General features: G+C 44.5%; 1 protein-coding gene across 8 annotated transcripts in view; it reads left to right on the top strand.

The window, feature by feature from the left end:
- Positions 1-8,077: 8,077 nt before the first annotated feature.
- The window catches only part of LOC139748739 (ERI1 exoribonuclease 2-like), a 362,528-nt gene continuing 352,453 nt past the window's right edge, over positions 8,078-18,152 (top strand). Inside the window, exon 1 of one of the 8 annotated variants that reach the window (XM_071662154.1) lies at positions 8,078-8,614. Coding sequence is in view for 5 of the 8 variants with exons in the window: in XM_071662172.1 (XP_071518273.1) it covers positions 9,220-9,242 (23 nt within the window). In the remaining 3 variants the exon portion in view is untranslated. Of the gene's footprint in view, positions 8,615-8,728; positions 9,243-9,270; positions 9,311-18,152 lie in introns of those variants that run through there. The other 7 variants (XM_071662172.1, XM_071662146.1, XM_071662180.1 and 4 more) reach the window with 7 other exon arrangements.

Raw genomic sequence — 18,152 nt, forward strand, 5'->3', positions numbered from 1 at the left:
CTCTAGCCCACCTGTTCCTCACTCACTCTCTCCGTCACCCGTCCCTCACTCACTCTCCAACACCTGTCCTTCACTCACTTCCTCTACCATCCGTCCCTCAATACCTTTCTCTCCACCACCTCTCTCTCTCTCTCTCTCTCTCTCTCCATCAACCGTCCCTTAATCACTCTCTCTCTACTTCCTGTCTTTCAGTCACTCGCTCAACCAACCGACTCTCACCCGCTCTCACTCTCTCTCTCCACCACCCGTCCATCACTCACTTTCTCCACCACCCGTCCCTCACTCATTCTCACAACCACCTCTCTCTCTCTCTCTCTCTCTCTCTCTCTCTCTCTCTCTCTCTCTCTCTCTCTCTCTCTCTCTCTCTCTCTCTCTCTCTCTCTCTCTCTCCACCATCCGTGCATAACTCACTTTTCCTCTCCACCATACGTCCCTCACTCATTCTCTCCCCCACATCTCCCTCTCTCACTCTCTCTCCATCACCCGTCCCTCACACACTCTCTCCACCATCAGTCCCTCACTCACTCTCCAAGACCGTCCCTTACTCACTCTTTCTTCACCTCCTGTCTCTCAGTCACTCTCTCTTCCTCTCCCTCACTCTCTCACTGTCCCTCTCTCACTTTCTTCACCACCCGTTCCTTAATCACTCACTCCACCAAACGTTCCTTAATCATTCTCTCTCCATCACCATCCCTCACACAATATCTCTCTCCATCACCCGTCCATCACTCATTTCCTTTACCACCCGTCCCTCACTCACTTTCCATCACCCATCCTTCATTCACTCTCTCTTCATCATCCGTCCCTCACTATTCTTACTCCATCACCCGTCTCTCGCTCACCTTCTCCACCAATAGTCCCTCACTTTCTCTCTTCCAACAATCCCTTACTCACTCTCTCTTCACCACCAGCCCCTCACTCTCTCTTCATTACCCGGCCCTCATTCACGCTCTCCACCACTTCTCCTTCACTCATTCTCTCCACCACCCGTCTCTCACGCTCTCATCATCCTCTCTCACTCACTCTCTCCACCACTTATCCCTCACTCACTCCCTCTCCACCATCCGTCCCTCACTCACTCACTCTCTCCACCTCCTGTATCTCATTCACTCTCTCCATCATCAGTCCCACAATCACATTCTCTCCACCTCCTGAATCTCAGTCACCCTCCTTCCACCAACCTTCCTTCACTCACTTTCTTTCTCCACTATCTGTCCCTCACTCATTCTCTCCACCACTTGTTGCGCACTCTATTCCATCACACGTCCCTCAAACACTCTGTCTACCACCAGTCCCCCCCCCCCCTCTCTCTCTCTCTCTCTCTCTCTCTCTCTCTCTCTCTCTCTCTCTCTCCATCAAGCGTCCCTTAATCACTCTTTCTTCACCTCTTGTCACTCTCGCTCCACCAACCGTCCCTCACTCACTCTCTCTACCCGTCCCCCAATCACTCTCTCCATGAAAACGTCCCTCTCTCACTCTCTTTCATCACCAGTCCCTCACTCACTCTCTGCCCATCACCCGTCCCTCACTCAATCTCCCCACCACTTCTCTCTCTCTCTCTCTCTCTCTCTCTCTCTCTCTCTCTCTCTCTCTCTCTCTCTCTCTCTCTCTCTCTCTCTCTCTCTCTCTCTCTCTCTCTCTCTCTCTCTCTCTCTCTCTTCACCCGTTCTTCACTCTCTCTCTCTATCACCAGTCCCTCACTTACTCTTTCCACCCTAACTCTCTCTCAACCAACCGTCCCTCACTCACTCTCTCCACCATCTGTCCCACTCTCACTCTCTCCACCACTCACTCCTCACTTATTCTCTCCACCTCCTGTCTCACAGTCACTCTCTCTCCACCACAAATCCCTCACTCACTCTCTCTGCACCACCCGTTCCTCACTCTCTCTCCATCACCAGTCCCTCACTCACTCTTTCCGCCAACAGTTCCTCACTCACTCTCTATCTCCACCACCCTTCCCTCACTCACTCTCTCTACCTCCTCTCTCTCTCTCTCTCTCTCTCTCTCTCTCTCTCTCTCTCTCTCTCTCTCTCTCTCTCTCTCTCTCTCTCTCTCTCTCTCTCTCTCTCTCTCTCTCTCTCTCCTGTCTCACAGTCACTGTCTCTCCACCACCCGTCCCTCACTCACACACGCCATCATTCATTCCTGAGTCTCTCTTTCCAACACCTTTACCTGACTCACTCTCTCCACCACCCGTCCCTCACTTATTCTCTCCACCACCCGTCCCTCACTTATTCTCTCTACCACCCGTCCCTCACTTATTCTCTCCACCACCCGTCCCTCACTTATTCTCTCTACCACCCGTCCCTCACTTATTCTCTCCACCACCCGTCCCTCACTTATTCTCTTCACCACCCGTCCCTCACTTATTCTCTCTACCACCCGTCCCTCACTTATTCTCTCCACCACCCGTCCCTCACTTATTCTCTCTACCACCCGTCCCTCACTTATTCTCTCCACCACCCGTCCCTCACTTATTCTCTTCACCACCCGTCCCTCAGACATCATCTTTTCATCACTCGTCCCTTATTCTCTCTCCACCAACTTTTCCTCATTCACACTCTCCATCACCCGTCCCTCACTCACCCTCTCTACCACTCTCCCTGGCTCACTCTAAACCAGCCATCCCTCTCACTCACTCTCCCCACCTGTCCCTCACTCTTTCCACCAATAGTCCCTCACTCACTCTCTCCACTCTCTCTACCACCTGTCCTTCTCTCACTCTCTCTCCACCACCCGTTCCTCACTCACTCTCTGCACCTCCTGTCACTCATTCACTCTCTCCATCATCTTTCCCTCAATCACTCTCTCTCCACCTCCTGTCTCACAGTCCCCCTCTCTCACCACCTGTCCCTCACTTACTCTCTCTGCACCACCCGTTCCCTACTCACTCTTTCCATCACCCATTCCTGAATCTCTTTCCAATACCCGTACCTAACTCACTCTCTCCACCATCCATCCCTCACTTATTCTCTCCACCATCCATCCCTCACTTATTCTCTCCACCACCCGTCCCTCATTATTTTTCCATCACTCTTCCCTCATTCTCTCTCCACCACCCGTTCCTCATTCACTCTCCATCACCCAACTCTCGCTCACTCTCTCTACCACCTCTCTCTCTCTCTCTCTCTCTCTCTCTCTCTCTCTCTCTCTCTCTCTCTCTCTCTCTCTCTCTCCACCACCTGTCCCTCATCATTGTCCATCACCCTTCCCTAACTCACTTTCTCCACCAGCCGGCCCTCAATCACTCTCTCCACAACACGTCCCTCACTCATTGTCTGTCCATAACTCGTCCCACACTCACTCTCGCTCCACCACCCGTTTCTCTCTCTGTCTCTCTGTATCACTCATTCACTCTCTCCATCACCCGTCCTTCAATCTCTCTCTCTCTCTCTCTCTCTCTCTCTCTCTCTCTCTCTCTCTCTCTCTCTCTCTCTCTCTCTCTCTCTCTCTCTCTCTCTCTCTCTCTCTCTCTCTCCACCACCCGTCCCTCACTCACACTCGCCACCTCTCATTCCTGAGTCTCTCTTTCCAACACCTGTACCTAACTCACTCTCTCCACCACCCGTCCCTCGCTTATTCTCTCCACCACCCGTCCCTCACTTATTCTCTCTACCACCCGTCCCTCACTTATTCTCTCTACCACCCGTCCCTCACTTATTCTCTCTACCACCCGTCCCTCACTTATTCTTTCCACCACCCGTCCCTCAGACATCATCTTTCCATCACTCGTCCCTCACCCTATCTCCACCAACTTTTCCTCATTCACCCTCTCCATCACCCGTCCCACATGTCACTAATTCACTCTCTCCATCACCCTTCCCTCAATCACTCTTTCTCCACCTCCTGTCTCACAGTCTCTCTCTCTCTCTCCACCACCCGTCCCTCACTCACACTCTCCACCGCTCATTCCAGAGTATCTCTCTCTAACATCCGTAACTAACTCACTCTCTCCACCACCCGTCCCTTACTCATTCTCTCCACCATCCGTCCCTCACTCATCATCTTTCCACCTCTCGTCCCTCACTCTCTCTCCACCAACTGTTCCCCATTCACTCTCTCCATCACCCGTCCCTCACTCACCCTCTCTACCACTCTCCCTGGCTCACTCTCCACCATCCATCCACCACTCACTCTCTTTTCACCACCCATCCCTCTCACTCACTCTCCCCACCTGTCCCTCAGTCTCTCTTCACCCCCTGCCCCTCACTCTTTCCACCAATAGTCCCTCACTCACTCTCTACCACCTGTCCCTTTCTCACTCTCTCTACACCACCCATCCCTCTCACTCACTCTTCCCACCTCTCCCTCAGTCACTCTTCACCTCCTGTCCCTCACTTTCCACCAAAAGTCCCTCACTCACTGTCTCCATTACCCGTCACTCACTCACTCTCTACCACCTGTCCTTCTCTCACTCTCTCTCCACCACCAGTCCATCACTCACTCTCTGCACCTCCTGTCACTCATTCACTCTCTCCATCATCTTTCCCTCAATCACTCTTTCTCCACCTGTCTCACAGTCACTCTCTCTCACCACCTGTCCTGATTCTCTGTCTGCACAACCCGTCCCTTACTCACTCTCTCCATCACCCATTCCTGACTCTCTTTCCAATACCCGTACCTAACTCACTCCCTCCACCACCTGTCCCTCAATTATTCTCTCCACCACCCGTCCCTCACTCATTATTTTTCCATCGCTCTTCCCCCATTCCCTCTCATTCACCCGTCCCTCACTCTCTTTCCACCGTCCGTCCCCCACTCACTCTCGCTCCACCACCCGTCTCTCTCTCTCTCTCTCTCTCTCTCTCTCTCTCTCTCTCTCTCTCTCTCTCTCTCTCTCTCTCTCTCTCTCTCTCTCTCTCTCTCTCTCCCTTCCCTCACTCACTCTCTATCCGCCACCCGTCCTGTACTCTCCATGAATCACCTGTCCCTCACTCCCACTCTCTCCATCATCCGTCCCTTACTCACTCTTTCTTCATCTTCTGTCTCTCAGTCACTCTCTCTCCATCAAACGTCCCTCACTCACTCTCTCTCCCTCACCCGTCGCTCACCCACTCTCAATTCACCATCAGTCCCTTACTCACTATCTCTCCCTATCCCTCAATCACTATCTCTCCTCCACCCGCCCCTCACTCACTCCTCTCCAACACTCGTCCCTCATTCACTCTCTTTCCACCACCTATCCCTCACTCACTTTCCATCACCTTTCCCTCATTCACCCTCTCGACCAGCCGTCCCTTAATCACTCTCTCCACCACCCGTTCCTCACTTATTCTCTCCACCACCCGTCCCACACTCATCTTTCCACCACTCGTCCCTCATTCTCCCTCCAAAAACTATTCCTCATTCACTCTCTCCATCACGCGTCCCTGACTCACCCTCTCTACCACTCTCCCTGGCTCACTCCCCCACCCATCACTCACTCACTCTCTCTCCACCACCTATCCCTCTCACTCACTCTCCCCACCTGTCCCTCACCCTTTACACCAATAATCCCTCACTCACCCACTCTCTACCACCCGTCGCTCACTCACTCTCTCTACCACCTGTCCCTCTCTCATTCTACTATCTGTCCCTCTCTCACTCTCTCTCTCTTTCCAACACCCGTCCCTCACTCACTCTCTACACCTCCTCTCACTCATTCACTCTCTCCATAACCCGTCTCTCTCTCTCTCTCTCTCTCTCTCTCTCTCTCTCTCTCTCTCTCTCTCTCTCTCTCTCTCTCTCTCTCTCTCTCTCTCTCTCTCTCTCTCTCTCTCTCTCTCTCTCTCTCTCTAATACTCTCTCTCCAATACTCTCTCTCCCTCCATCGACCGTCCTTCACTCCCTCTATATATAACCTGTCCCCCACTCACTCTTTCCACCACTTGCCCCTCAATCACTCTCTCTCTCCATCATCCGTCCCTCCCTCACTCTCTCCACTACCAGTACTTCACTCTCTCTCTTTCTCCATCACCCATCCCTTACTCTCTCTTCACCACCCATCTCTTACTCACTCTCTCTCTCCACCACCCGTCCCTCACTCACCCTCTCTCCACTACCAGTCCCTCAATCTCTCTGTCACCCAACCCTCACTCTCTCTTATCACCCATTTCTCGCTCACTTTCTCCACCACCCGTCCCTCAATCACTTTCCACCACCAGTCCCTCACTCCCTCTCCATCAACTATCCCTTACTCTCTCTCCACCAACCATCCCTTACTCACTCTCTCTTGACCACCCGCCCCTCGCTCACTTTTTCTCTCCATCACCCGTCCCTTACTCAGTCTCTCCACAACTCGTCCCTCACTTTCTCTCTCTCCATCATCCGTCCATCTCTCACTCTCTCCATCACTTGCCCCTCACTCATTCTGTCTCCACCACCCGTCCCTCACTCACTCTCTCTCCACTATCCGTCGCTCTCTCTCTCTTCATCACCTGTCCCTCACTCTCTAGCTCCCCCCCCCCCCCCCCCCGAAATATTAGCCTGTTCAGTTTCAGTTATTTGACAATCACTTTTATGGGACGTGAAAACATGGAACAACAAAGCAATGAATAAGAAAGATTTTACTGCTTCTGTGATACATCATACAGTGTGTTAGGTAATTTCATTTAAAATCTATTAAACCAAGCTGATATTTTTACTCGCTGAGAGCCATCGTTGTATAAACCTTGCTGGTGGCATGGTTGGCACTGCACTAAGAAGAAAGTCTTGCTATGCGTGGCTGGGTGGGTGTATGTGAGAGCCAATCTCATGTCGTCCTCCACATCCAGTCTGTTTCTGATCTTCGTTTTGAGTTGAACAAGTGTTGAAAACCCAGACGCACATAATGGTCTAGTAAATGGTTAATACCATTTAACGTCAATAAATGTCAGCTGTTACAAGGAGGAAACCAAAAAACATTTATTATGAACTGATGGGCCACAAGATACAGGACACAACCAGTGTGAGAGATCTAAGGGTCACTGTCTCCAGTAACTTGAAATTCTCCCAGAATTGTAATGAAGCAGCCAGGAAAGCAAATAAGAAGTTATGATTTATAAACAGAAACTTTACGTACAAATGAAAGAGGGACTAGTAGAACATCATTAAAGAATTGTGTATCATAGTAAACATAAACAGATGTTATCAATAAACTTTACATTTTGCTGAGATATCAATATCATTAAAAAGCAATAGGCTGCCATACAATTTAGTTATCTTTTAAGCCAAAGTTTGTAGATGTCAAATTCTTTACGGTTGAAGGTTAACGAAATACGTTACAAAGTGTGGAAATGCGGTATATAAACAAATCCTAGAAACACCGAGATATGTACAAACGGCCACATTAATAAGATTAATATAAGCCTCACCTATGCAATACAAAATGATAGGATATCATATATTAAGTATATAGTGAATGAAGATGAAAATACACTGCTTTGAAGAATAAGACATGAAATGAGAGCGGTGAGATATTAATTGATAATGGCGACAGAAAAGTAAGCCTTCAGAAAACAAAACTAGAGTTTAACAAGCTTCACAAATAAAAAGAAATCAAAATTGGTGAAGAGAATAATGGAGAGAGGAGATGGGGGAAAAAGACAGGAAATCTAACAGAAATGGAAAGAATATATGAATTAAGAAAAATCATATGATAAAAGGCCATCATCTGTAGTATGATTCTAACAAGAATAATCTACAATCAGATGATAAAAAAAGATTAATCTATGGTGAAGAGAGTTGTGATTTATGGGCAGGAGACAAGAATGATTTGCATTTTAATCTATGGTGCTCGGGATATCAAGAGAAAAGAAAGGAGTTACAATTACAGCAATAATATATAGAACAACATAAGTTAGACTACTCTAGTTGAAAAATCAGATTTTAGTGGTGTGAAATAAGTAAATTATAAATTTTGGAAATGCGAAAGAGAAGACAGGAAGAAAGACAATAATATCACAATTTTTTTTTTTTTAGGGTTAGGGAAAATGATTTGGTAAACAGAGAAGAGGTAGTAAAAGCTTCGCGGAAGATGAAAGCCGGCAAGGCAGCAGGTTTGGATGGTATTGCAGTGGAATTTATTAAAATAGGGGGTGACTGTATTATTGACTGGTTGGTAAGGTTATTTAATGTATGTATGACTCATGGTGAGGTGCCTGAGGATTGGCGGAATGCGTGCATAGTGCTATTGTACAAAGGCAAAGGGGATAAGAGTGAGTGCTCAAATTACAGAGGTATAAGTTTGTTGAGTATTCCTGGTAAATTATATGGGAGGGTATTGATTGAGAGGGTGAAAGCATGTACAGAGCATCAGATTGGGGAAGAGCAGTGTGGTTTCAGAAGTGGTAGAGGATGTGTGGATCAGGTGTTTGCTTTGAAGAATGTATGTGAGAAATACTTAGAAAAGCAAATGGATTTGTATGTAGCTTTTATGGATCTGGAGAAGGCATATGAATGTCACAATATAAACATTTAATATCATTATACCCAGAGTACAGGAAATCTGATACATCAACGGAAGGAGGGAGGTGCTGTTGCAAAAGCAAAACTTCCTGAAATACAACTGAAATGAATTAATTTCCTGCGGATTCCATCATCTTAAGCTGCTTCTTGAAGAATTTTATCATTAGCCTTAGTTTCTTGTTTAAAAGTAAGTATATCAAATAAAGAGATCTGTTGTAACATTTATTCTAGATATGTAACATAAGTTCGGAATTATTGTACCAAATTTGTTATAGTCCGACGTTACTGTGGCATCGTGTAATTATTTCAATTCCTACTCCAATATCAATGAAATATGAACGTAGTAATGCAAAAGTTTCTCTTTTATCTTGTAGATTTTACTATGACGTCACTCGCAGACGTAAACAAACCGAAATTTAAATTTCGATTGTTTGGCAAAGCAAACTAGGATGGTCAGGATGCCAACATAATGTTAACTGTTGCTATGACAAAACTCTGGCATCCACAGCCGTAAACAGCTGTAGGGATTGGAATATGTTAAACCTAATATAAGACTGAAATAACGAATAAAGAATATGTGACAGTGAAAAGTAAACGGCATAAAGGCTTTATCAATTTGAGTGTCAGGAATGAAGTGTTTTAACAAGTGTAATTTTTCAAATAATGTCAAGTTATCGAAATTTGCTGCAGCTCAAAATGAAACTATGGAAACAAAAAAGTATGATGACTGTATATGTAATTTCTTCTACAGCACAGATTTGCTAGTGTTATTGTCACATTATTTGAAACGCAATGGCTACAAAACGGCTGGCTTTGTAAGTAGATCTAAGGTTACTATTTTGGTGACAGCTAATAAAAATCTGGATTAAACAAGGTTAGAGGGGTACGTATTTCTTCGTGGATGAAAGTCACAAAAGATTTTTTTCGTAATGAATCAATAATTCTATCTATAGATAGGGTAATTTATTAGATTAACTCTGTATTTGGTTACGTTTGTCTGGGTTGTTGGTTTTTCAAGTTTTAAGAACTTTTCCTTCCATTAAAATTTTTTCCGTGATATACTACTTTTGCTGTATTGTATGTTAATTAATGTAATAATGCTCCAGATTATGCTTCGCATGTTTTATTAGTCCATAAACACTTCACAATTGTGCAGAACGATATCACATAATTTTATTGCTGATAGTAAGGTGAAGTTAAACTAGGAAATTACTATTTTGCTTTACATAGTTTAGGTTGATTATTGGTTTGGTTTAAGAAAATATCAAAAGACCCTTACCTAAACTATTTTCTTATATTACTTTAGCCAACCTATATAGATAAATATTGTACTGCAAATTTAATTGCACATATCAAAATGTTCTTCTCGTTGGAATATAAAACCTTCATATTGTTAGCTTAATATTGATGAAGTTGTGTCATTTAGTTGTATACAGTTATTATCTTAAAACTGCTTGAAGTTATTTTTACTTTTTTCTTTATTTACCTTTAATGAATTTTGTGTTATTGTCCAAGTGTTTCAAAACAATGGGAAACGTGGATTTGAATAATGGAAAACAAAAGATCACCAGAATCTATGAGATCAAGTAACATTCACCTTATTTTTGGTATTGTTGTACAAGTATGTCTTTGTTTTGTACACTTGGTGTATCCTAGTTTTCACACCTATCATTGTATCTCTGATGCCTCAACTTCCAAGAACTCACCCTTTGGGGAAAAGGCTCCGGGCTGCCCAGTACAAACACCTTAGCATGCTCTAACCCTTTTCCACTTTCCTGTGTCTCTTCCCCAGTAAGGTCTCTGACTTCTTTTTTGGAATGCCATTTGTCTTCCCTTCATGGTTACCATCAGTCTTGCTCCTACATATCATGTTTGCATGATGAAACTACTTTCAGGTAATTCACATCATCCACACTGTGACATTACATCCCATGTAATTACTATTTATGTTATGATGAGAGACTTTACACTCCTTTTGCTTTGCCCTTGAATATATTTATTATGCTTTTACCTATATGTACATATTCACACACACACACACACACACACACACACACACACACACACAGCAGCCTGAGCCCAGTGCCTGTTTATTGACCAGCCCCAGAAGAAGGCTAAACACCTGGGTTAGGTGTGGACTGACTACTACTGTCAGGATTTGAACCTGTGTATGTCCCACCCAGGCTGGCCCATAATGGCTCATGGTCAGTAATGCTAACCACTACACCAAAGAGGTCCACGTCTTTCCCTCTCTCTGGCATCTTGCATCTCTTGTACACTTGTCACTACTTATCCCTTCACTTCTGCTAACACTCCAAGGAACCCTATAATAGATAATATCAGCCCTGTGAATCATGGTATTGCCTGCTTTGTTCCACATTCTTGTTTCACTACCACATTTGTGGTACTGTCTGCTTTGTTTCACACCCATATATTTAGGTTGGCAGGATTGCTGCTTTTGGCATTCTTAGTCACAGTTTTCCTTTTTAAAATTCTCTCCAGGGATCCAATCACCTTTCTCATGTACAAATCTTTCCTTTATTTCTTCCACTGTTTCCTGTTTACATAGTACTGGATCCATATACTTAAAGTCTTTACCCTCTTTCAATAAACCTAACCTCTTCTAGTGGCTCATTACTCGTCCTAGTTTTTAATCTCTTCCAATGGTTCATGACACATATTAGTATTTAACCTCTTCCTATGGGTCACTACATGTTCAGGCCCCGATCCCTCAAAATCTTTTTCACTCTATCCTTCCACCTCCAATTTGGTATCCCACTTCTCCTCGTTCCCTCCACCTCTGACACATATATCCTCTTTGCCAATCTTTCCTCACTCATTCTCTCCATGTGACCATATCATTTCAAAACACCCCTTTCTGCTCTCTCAACCACACTCTTTTTATTATCACACATCTCTCTTACTGGAGGAAGTAAAGTGTTTTAGATATCTGGGAGTGGATCTGGCAGCGGATGGAACCATGAAAGCAGAAGTGGATCATAGGGTGGGGGAGGGGGCGAAAATCCTGGGAGCCTTGAAGAATGTGTGGAAGTCGAGAACATTATCTCGGAAAGCAAAAATGGGTATGTTTGAAGGAATAGTGGTTCCAACAATGTTGTATGGTTGCGAGGCGTGGGCTATGGATAGAGTTGTGCGCAGGAGGGTGGATGTGCTGGAAATGAGATGTTTGAGGACAATGTGTGGTGTGTGGTGGTTTGATTGAGTAAGTAACGTAAGGGTAAGAGAGATGTGTGGAAATAAAAAGAGCGTGGTTGAGAGAGCAGAAGAGGGTGTTTTGAAATGGTTTGGGCACATGGAGAGAATGAGTGAGGAAAGATTGACCAAGAGGATATATGTGTCGAAGGTGGAGGGAACGAGGAGAAGTGGGAGACCAAATTGGAGGTGGGAAGATGGAGTGAAAAAGATTTTGAGTGATCGGGGCCTGAACATGCAGAAGGGTGAAAGGAGGGCAAGGAATAGAGTGAATTGGATCGATGTGGTATACCGGGGTTGACGTGCTGTCAGTGGATTGAATCAGGGCATGTGAAGCGTCTGGGGTAAACCATGGAAAGCTGTGTAGGTATGTATATTTGCGTGTGTGGATGTGTATGTATGTACATGTGTATGGGGGTGGGTTGGCCATTTCTTTCGTCTGTTTCCCTGCGCTACCTCGCAAACGCGGGAGACAGCGACAAAGCAAAAAAAAGAAAAAAAAATCTCTTACGCCTTCATTACTTACTCGATCAAACCACCTCACACCACATATTGTCATCAAACATCTCATTTCCAACACATCCACACTACTCCGCACAACTCTATCTGTAGCCCACGCCTCGCAACCATATAACATTCTTTGAACCACTATTCCTTCAAGTATACCCATTTTTGCTTTCCGAGATAATGTTCTCGATTTCCATGCATTTTTCAACGCTCCCAGAACTTTCACCCCCTCCCCCACCCTGTGACTCACATCCACTTCCATGGATCCATCCAGTGCCAAATCCATTCCCAGATATCAAAACACTTCCTCCAGTTTTTCTCCATTCAAATGTACCTCCCAGTTGAATTGTCCCTCAACCCTATTGTACCTAATAACCTTCCCCTTATTCACATTTACTCTCAGCTTTCTTCTTTCACACACTTTACCAAACTCAGTCACCAGCTTCTGCAGTTTCTCATCCGAATCAGCCACCAGTCCTGCATCATCAGCGAACAACAACTGACTCACTTCCCTAGCCCTCTCATCCACAACAGACTGCATACTTGCCCCTCTCTCCAAAATTCTTGCATTCACCTCCCTAACAAATATATATCCCTATCCCTGGGATAGGAGAGAAATAATGCTTCTCACGCATTCTTCATGTGTCGTAGAAGGTTACTAAAGGGGATGGGAGTTGGGGACTAGAAACCCTCCCCTCCTTGTATTCTAATTTTCTAAAAGGGGAAACAAAAGAAGGTCACACAGGGAGTGCTCATCCTCCTCTGAGGCTCAGAATGTGTATGGATGTAACCAAGATGATAGAAACGGAGAGATAGGTAGAATGTTTGAGGAAAGGAACCTGGATGTTTTGGCTTTGAGTGAAACGAAGTTCAAGGGTAAGGGGGAAGAGTGGTTTGGGAATGTTTTGGGAGTAAAGTCAGGGGTTGGCAAGAGGACAAGAGCAAGGGAAGGATTAGCACTACTCCTGAAACAGGAGTTGTGGGAGTATTTGATGATGTAAGTAAACTCTAGATTGATATGGGTAAAACTGAAAGTGGATGCCTGTGCACCTGGGTATGAGAAGAAAGATCAAATGAGAGGCAAGTGTTTTGGGAGCAACTAAGGGAGTGTGTTAGTAGTTTTGATGCATGAGACTGGGTTATAGTGATGGGTGCCTTGAATGCAAAGGAGAGTAATGTGGCAGTTGAGGGAATAATTGGTGTACATGGGGTGTTCAGTGTCGTAAATGGAAATGGTGAAGAGTTTACAGATTTGTGTGCTGAAAAAGGAGTGGTGATTGGGAATACCTGGTTTAAAATGAGAGATATACATAAGTATACGTATGTAAGTAGGAGAGATGGCCAGAGAGCATTATTGGATTACGTGTTAATGGATAGACATGTGAAACAGAGACTTTTGGATGATAATGTGCTGAGAGGTGCAACTGGAGGGATGTCTGATCATTATCTTGTGGAGGCGAAGGTGAAGATTTGTAGAGGTTTTCAGAAAAGAAGAGAGAATGTTGGGGTGAAGAGAGTGGTGAGAGTAAGTGAGCTTGGGAAGGAGACTTGTGTGAGGAAGCACCAGGAGAGACTGAGTGTAGAATAGAAAAAGGTGAGAGCAAAGGACGTAAGGGGAGTAGGGAGGAATGGAATGTATTTAGTGAAGCAGTGATGGCTTGCACAAAAGATGCTTGTGGCATGAGAAGCATGGGAGGTGGACAGATTAGAAAGGGTAGTGAGTGGTGGGATGAAGAAGTAAGATTATTAGTGAAAGAGAAGAACGAGGCATTTGGACGAGTTTGTCAGGGAAATAGTGCAAATGACTGGGAGATGTATAAAAGAAAGAGGCAGGAAGTCAAGAGATAGGTGCAAGAGGTGAAAAAGAGGGCAAATGAGAGTTGGGGTGAGAGAGTATCGTTAAATTTTAGGGAGAATATAAAGATGCTTTGGAAGGAGGTAAATAAAGTGTGTAAGACAAGAGAACAAATGGTAACATCAGTGAAGGGGGCTAATGGGGAGGTAATAACAAGTAGTGGTGATGAGAGAAGGATATGCAGTAAGTATCTTGAAGGTTTGTTGAATGCGTTAGATGATAGAGTGGCAGATATAGGGTGTTTTGGTCAAGGTGGTGTGCAAAGTGAGAGGTTAGGGAGAATGATTTGGTAAACAGAAAAGAGGTAGTAAAAGATCTGCGGAAGATGAAAGCTGGCAAGGCAGTGGGTTTGGATAGTATTGCAGTGGAATTTATTAAAAAAGGGGGTGACTGTGTTGTTGACTGGTTGGTAAGGATATTTAATGTATGTATGACTCCTGGTGAGGTGCCTCAGGATTGGCAGAATGCATGCATAGTGCCATTGTGCAAAGGCAAAGAGGATAATGGTGAGTGCTCGAATTTCAGAGGTATAAGTTTATTGAGTTTATTGAGATCCCTGGGGATAGGGGAGAAAGAATACTTCCCACGTATTCCCTGCGTGTCGTAGAAGGCGACTAAAAAGGGAGGGAGCGGGGGGCTGGAAATCCTCCCCTCTCGTTTTTTTTTTTTTTCCAAAAGAAAGAACAGAGAAGGGGGCCAGGTGAGGATATTTCCTCAAAGGCTCAGTCCTCTGTTCTTAACGCTACCTCGCTAACGCGGGAAATGGCGAATAGTGTGAAAGAAAAGAAAGAAAGAAAGTTTATTGAGTATTCCTGGGAAATCATATGGGAGGGTAGTGATTGACAGGGTGATAGCATGTACAGTGCATCAGACGGGGGAAGAGCAGTGTGGTTTCAGAAGGGGTAGAGGATGTGTGGATCAGGTGTTTGCTTTAAAGAATGTATGTGAGAAATACTTAGAAAAGCAAATGGATTTGTATGTAGTATTTATGAATCTGGAGAAGGCATATGATAGAGTTGATAGAGATGCTCTGTGGAAGGTATTAAGAATATATGGGGTGGGAGGCAAGCTGTTAGAAGCAGTGAAAAGTTTTTATCGATGATGTAAGATATGTGTATGAATAGGAAGAGAGGAAAGTGATTGGTTCTCAATGAATGTCGGTTTGCAGCAGGGTTGCATGAGGTCTCCATGGTTGTTTAATTTGTTTATGGATGGGGTTGTTAGGGAGGTGAATGCAAGAGTTTTGGAGAGAGGGGCAAGTATGCAGTCTGTTGTGGATGAGAGGGCTGGGAAGTGAGTCAGTTGTTGTTCGCTGATGATACAGCGCTGGTGGCTGATTCGTGTGAGAAACTGCAGAAGCTGGTGACTGAGTTTGGTAAAGTGTGTGAAAGAAGAAGGCTGAGAGTAAATGTGAATAAGAGCAAGGTTATTAGGTACAGTAGGGTTGAGGGTCAAGTCTATTGGGAGGTAAATTTGAATGGAGAAAAACTGGAGGAAGTGAAGTGTATTAGATATCTGGGAGTGGATATGGCAGCGGTTTAAACCATGGAAATGGAAGTGAGTCACAGGGTGGGGAAGGGACGAAAGTTCTGGGTGCGTTCAAAAATGTGTGGAAGGTGAGAACATTATCTCGGAAAGCAAAAATGGGTATGTTTGAAGGAATAGTGGTTCAAGCAATGGTATATGGTTGCGAGGCGTGGAATATAGATCGAGTTGTGCGGAGGAGGGTGGATGTGCTGGAAATGAGATGTTTGAGGACAATATGTGGTGTGAGGTGGTTTGATCAAGTAAGTAATGAAAGGGTAAGAGAGTTGTGTGGTAATAAAAAGATTGTGGTTGAGAGACCAGAAGCGGGTGCTATGAAATGGTTTGGTCACATGGAGAGAATGAGTGAGGATATATGTGTCAGAGGTGAAGGGAATGAGAAGTGGGAAACCAAATTGGAGGTGAAAACATGGAGTGAAAAAGATTTTGAGTGATCGGGGCCTAAACATGCAGGAGGGTGAAAGGCGTGCAAGGAATAGTGAATTGGAACGATGTGGTATACTGGGGTCGACGTGCTGTCAGTGGATTGAACCAGGGCATGTGAAGTGTCTGGGGTAAACCATGGAAACTTTTGTGAGGCTTGGATGTGGAAAGGGAGCTGTGGTTTCGGTGCATTATACATGACAGCTAGAGATTGAGTGTGAACGAATGTGGCCTTTGTTGTCTTTTCCTAGCGCTACCTCACATTTATGTGGGAGGAGGGAGTTGTCATTTCGTGTGTGGATAGGTGGCAACAGGAATGAATATGGTCAGCAAGTATGAATTATGTACATGTGTATATATGTATATGTCTGTGTATGTATATATATGTATATGTTGAAATGTATAGGTATGTATGTGTGTGTGTGTGGACGTGTATGTACAGATATGTGTATGTCGGTGGGTTGGGCCATTCTTTCATCTGTTTCCTTGTGCTGCCTCGCTAATGCGGTAGATAGTGACAAAGTATAATAATAATAATAATAATATATATATATATATATATATATATATATATATATATATATATATATATATATATATATATATATATATATGTATATTTTGATAGAGATGCTCTGTTGAAGGTATTAAGAATATATGGTGTGGGAGGCAAGTTCTTAGAAGCAGTGAAAAGTTTTTATCAAGGATGTAAGGCATGTGTACGCGTAGGAAGAGAGGAAAGTGATTGGTTCTCAGTGAATGTAGGTTTGCGGCAGGGGTGTGTGATGTCTCCATGGTTGTTTAATTTGTTTATGGATGGGGTTGTTAGGGAGGTGAATGCAAGAGTTTTGGAAAGAGGGGCAAGAATGAAGTCTGTTGTGGATGAGAGAGCTTGGGAAGTGAGTCAGTTGTTGTTCGCTGATGATACAGCGCTGGTGGCTGATTCATGTGAGAAACTGCAGAAGCTGGTGACTGAGTTTGGTAAAGTGTGTGAAAGAAGAAAGTTAAGAGTAAATGTGAATAAGAGCAAGGTAATTAGGTACAGTAGGGTTGAGGGTCAAGTCAATTGGGATGTAAGTTTGAATGGAGAAAAACTGGAGGAAGTAAAGTGTTTTAGATATCTGGGAGTGGATCTGGCAGCGGATGGAACCATGGAAGTGGAAGTGAATCATAGGGTGGGGGAGGGGGCGAAAATTCTGGGAGCCTTGAAGAATGTGTGGAAGTCGAGAACATTATCTCGGAAAGCAAAAATGGGTATGTTTGAAGGAATAGTGGTTCCAACAATGTTGTATGGTTGTGAGGCGTGGGCTATGGATAGAGTTGTGTGCAGGAGGATGGATGTGCTGGAAATGAGATGTTTAAGGACAATGTGTGGTGTGAGGTGGTTTTATCGAGTAAGTAACGTAAGGGTAAGAGAGATGTGTGGAAATAAAAAGAGTGTGGTTGAGAGAGCAGAAGAGGGTGTTTTGAAATGGTTTGGGCACATGGAGAGAATGAGTGAGGAAAGATTGACCAAGAGTATATATGTGTCGGAGGTGGAGGGAACGAGAAGTGGGAGACCAAATTGGAGGTGGAAAGATGGAGTGAAAAAGATTTTGTGTGATCAGGGCCTGAACATGCAGGAGGGTGAAAGGAGGGTAAGGAACAGAGTGAATTGGATCGATGTGGTATACCGGGGTTGACGTGATGTCAGTGGGTTGAATCAGGGCATGTGAAGCATCTGGGGTAAACCATGGAAAGCTGTGTAGGCATGTATATTTGCGTGTGTGGACGTATGTATATACATGTGTATGGGGGTAGGTTGGGCCATTTCTTTCGTCTGTTTCCTTGCGCTACCTCGCAAACACGGGAGACAGCGAAAAGAAGAAAAAAAAAATGTATATTTTGAAATGTTTAGGTATGTATAAGTGCGTGTGTGGATGTTTACGTACATACATGTGTATGTGGATGGGTTTGGCCTTTCTTCATCTGTTTCCTTGTGCTACCTCGCTAATGCGGGAGACTGCGACAAAGTATGATATATAATAATAATGATAATGATAATAACGATAATGATATATTATATTATACCTTCCTAACAACTCCATCCATAACCAAATTAAACAACCATAGAGACTGCTGCGAACCTACATTCACTGAGAACCAATCATTTTCTTCTCTCCCTACTCATAAAAATGCCTTA

This window comes from Panulirus ornatus, chromosome 1 (genome assembly GCF_036320965.1).
Source record: "Panulirus ornatus isolate Po-2019 chromosome 1, ASM3632096v1, whole genome shotgun sequence".
Taxonomy (NCBI): Eukaryota; Metazoa; Arthropoda; class Malacostraca; order Decapoda; family Palinuridae; genus Panulirus; species Panulirus ornatus.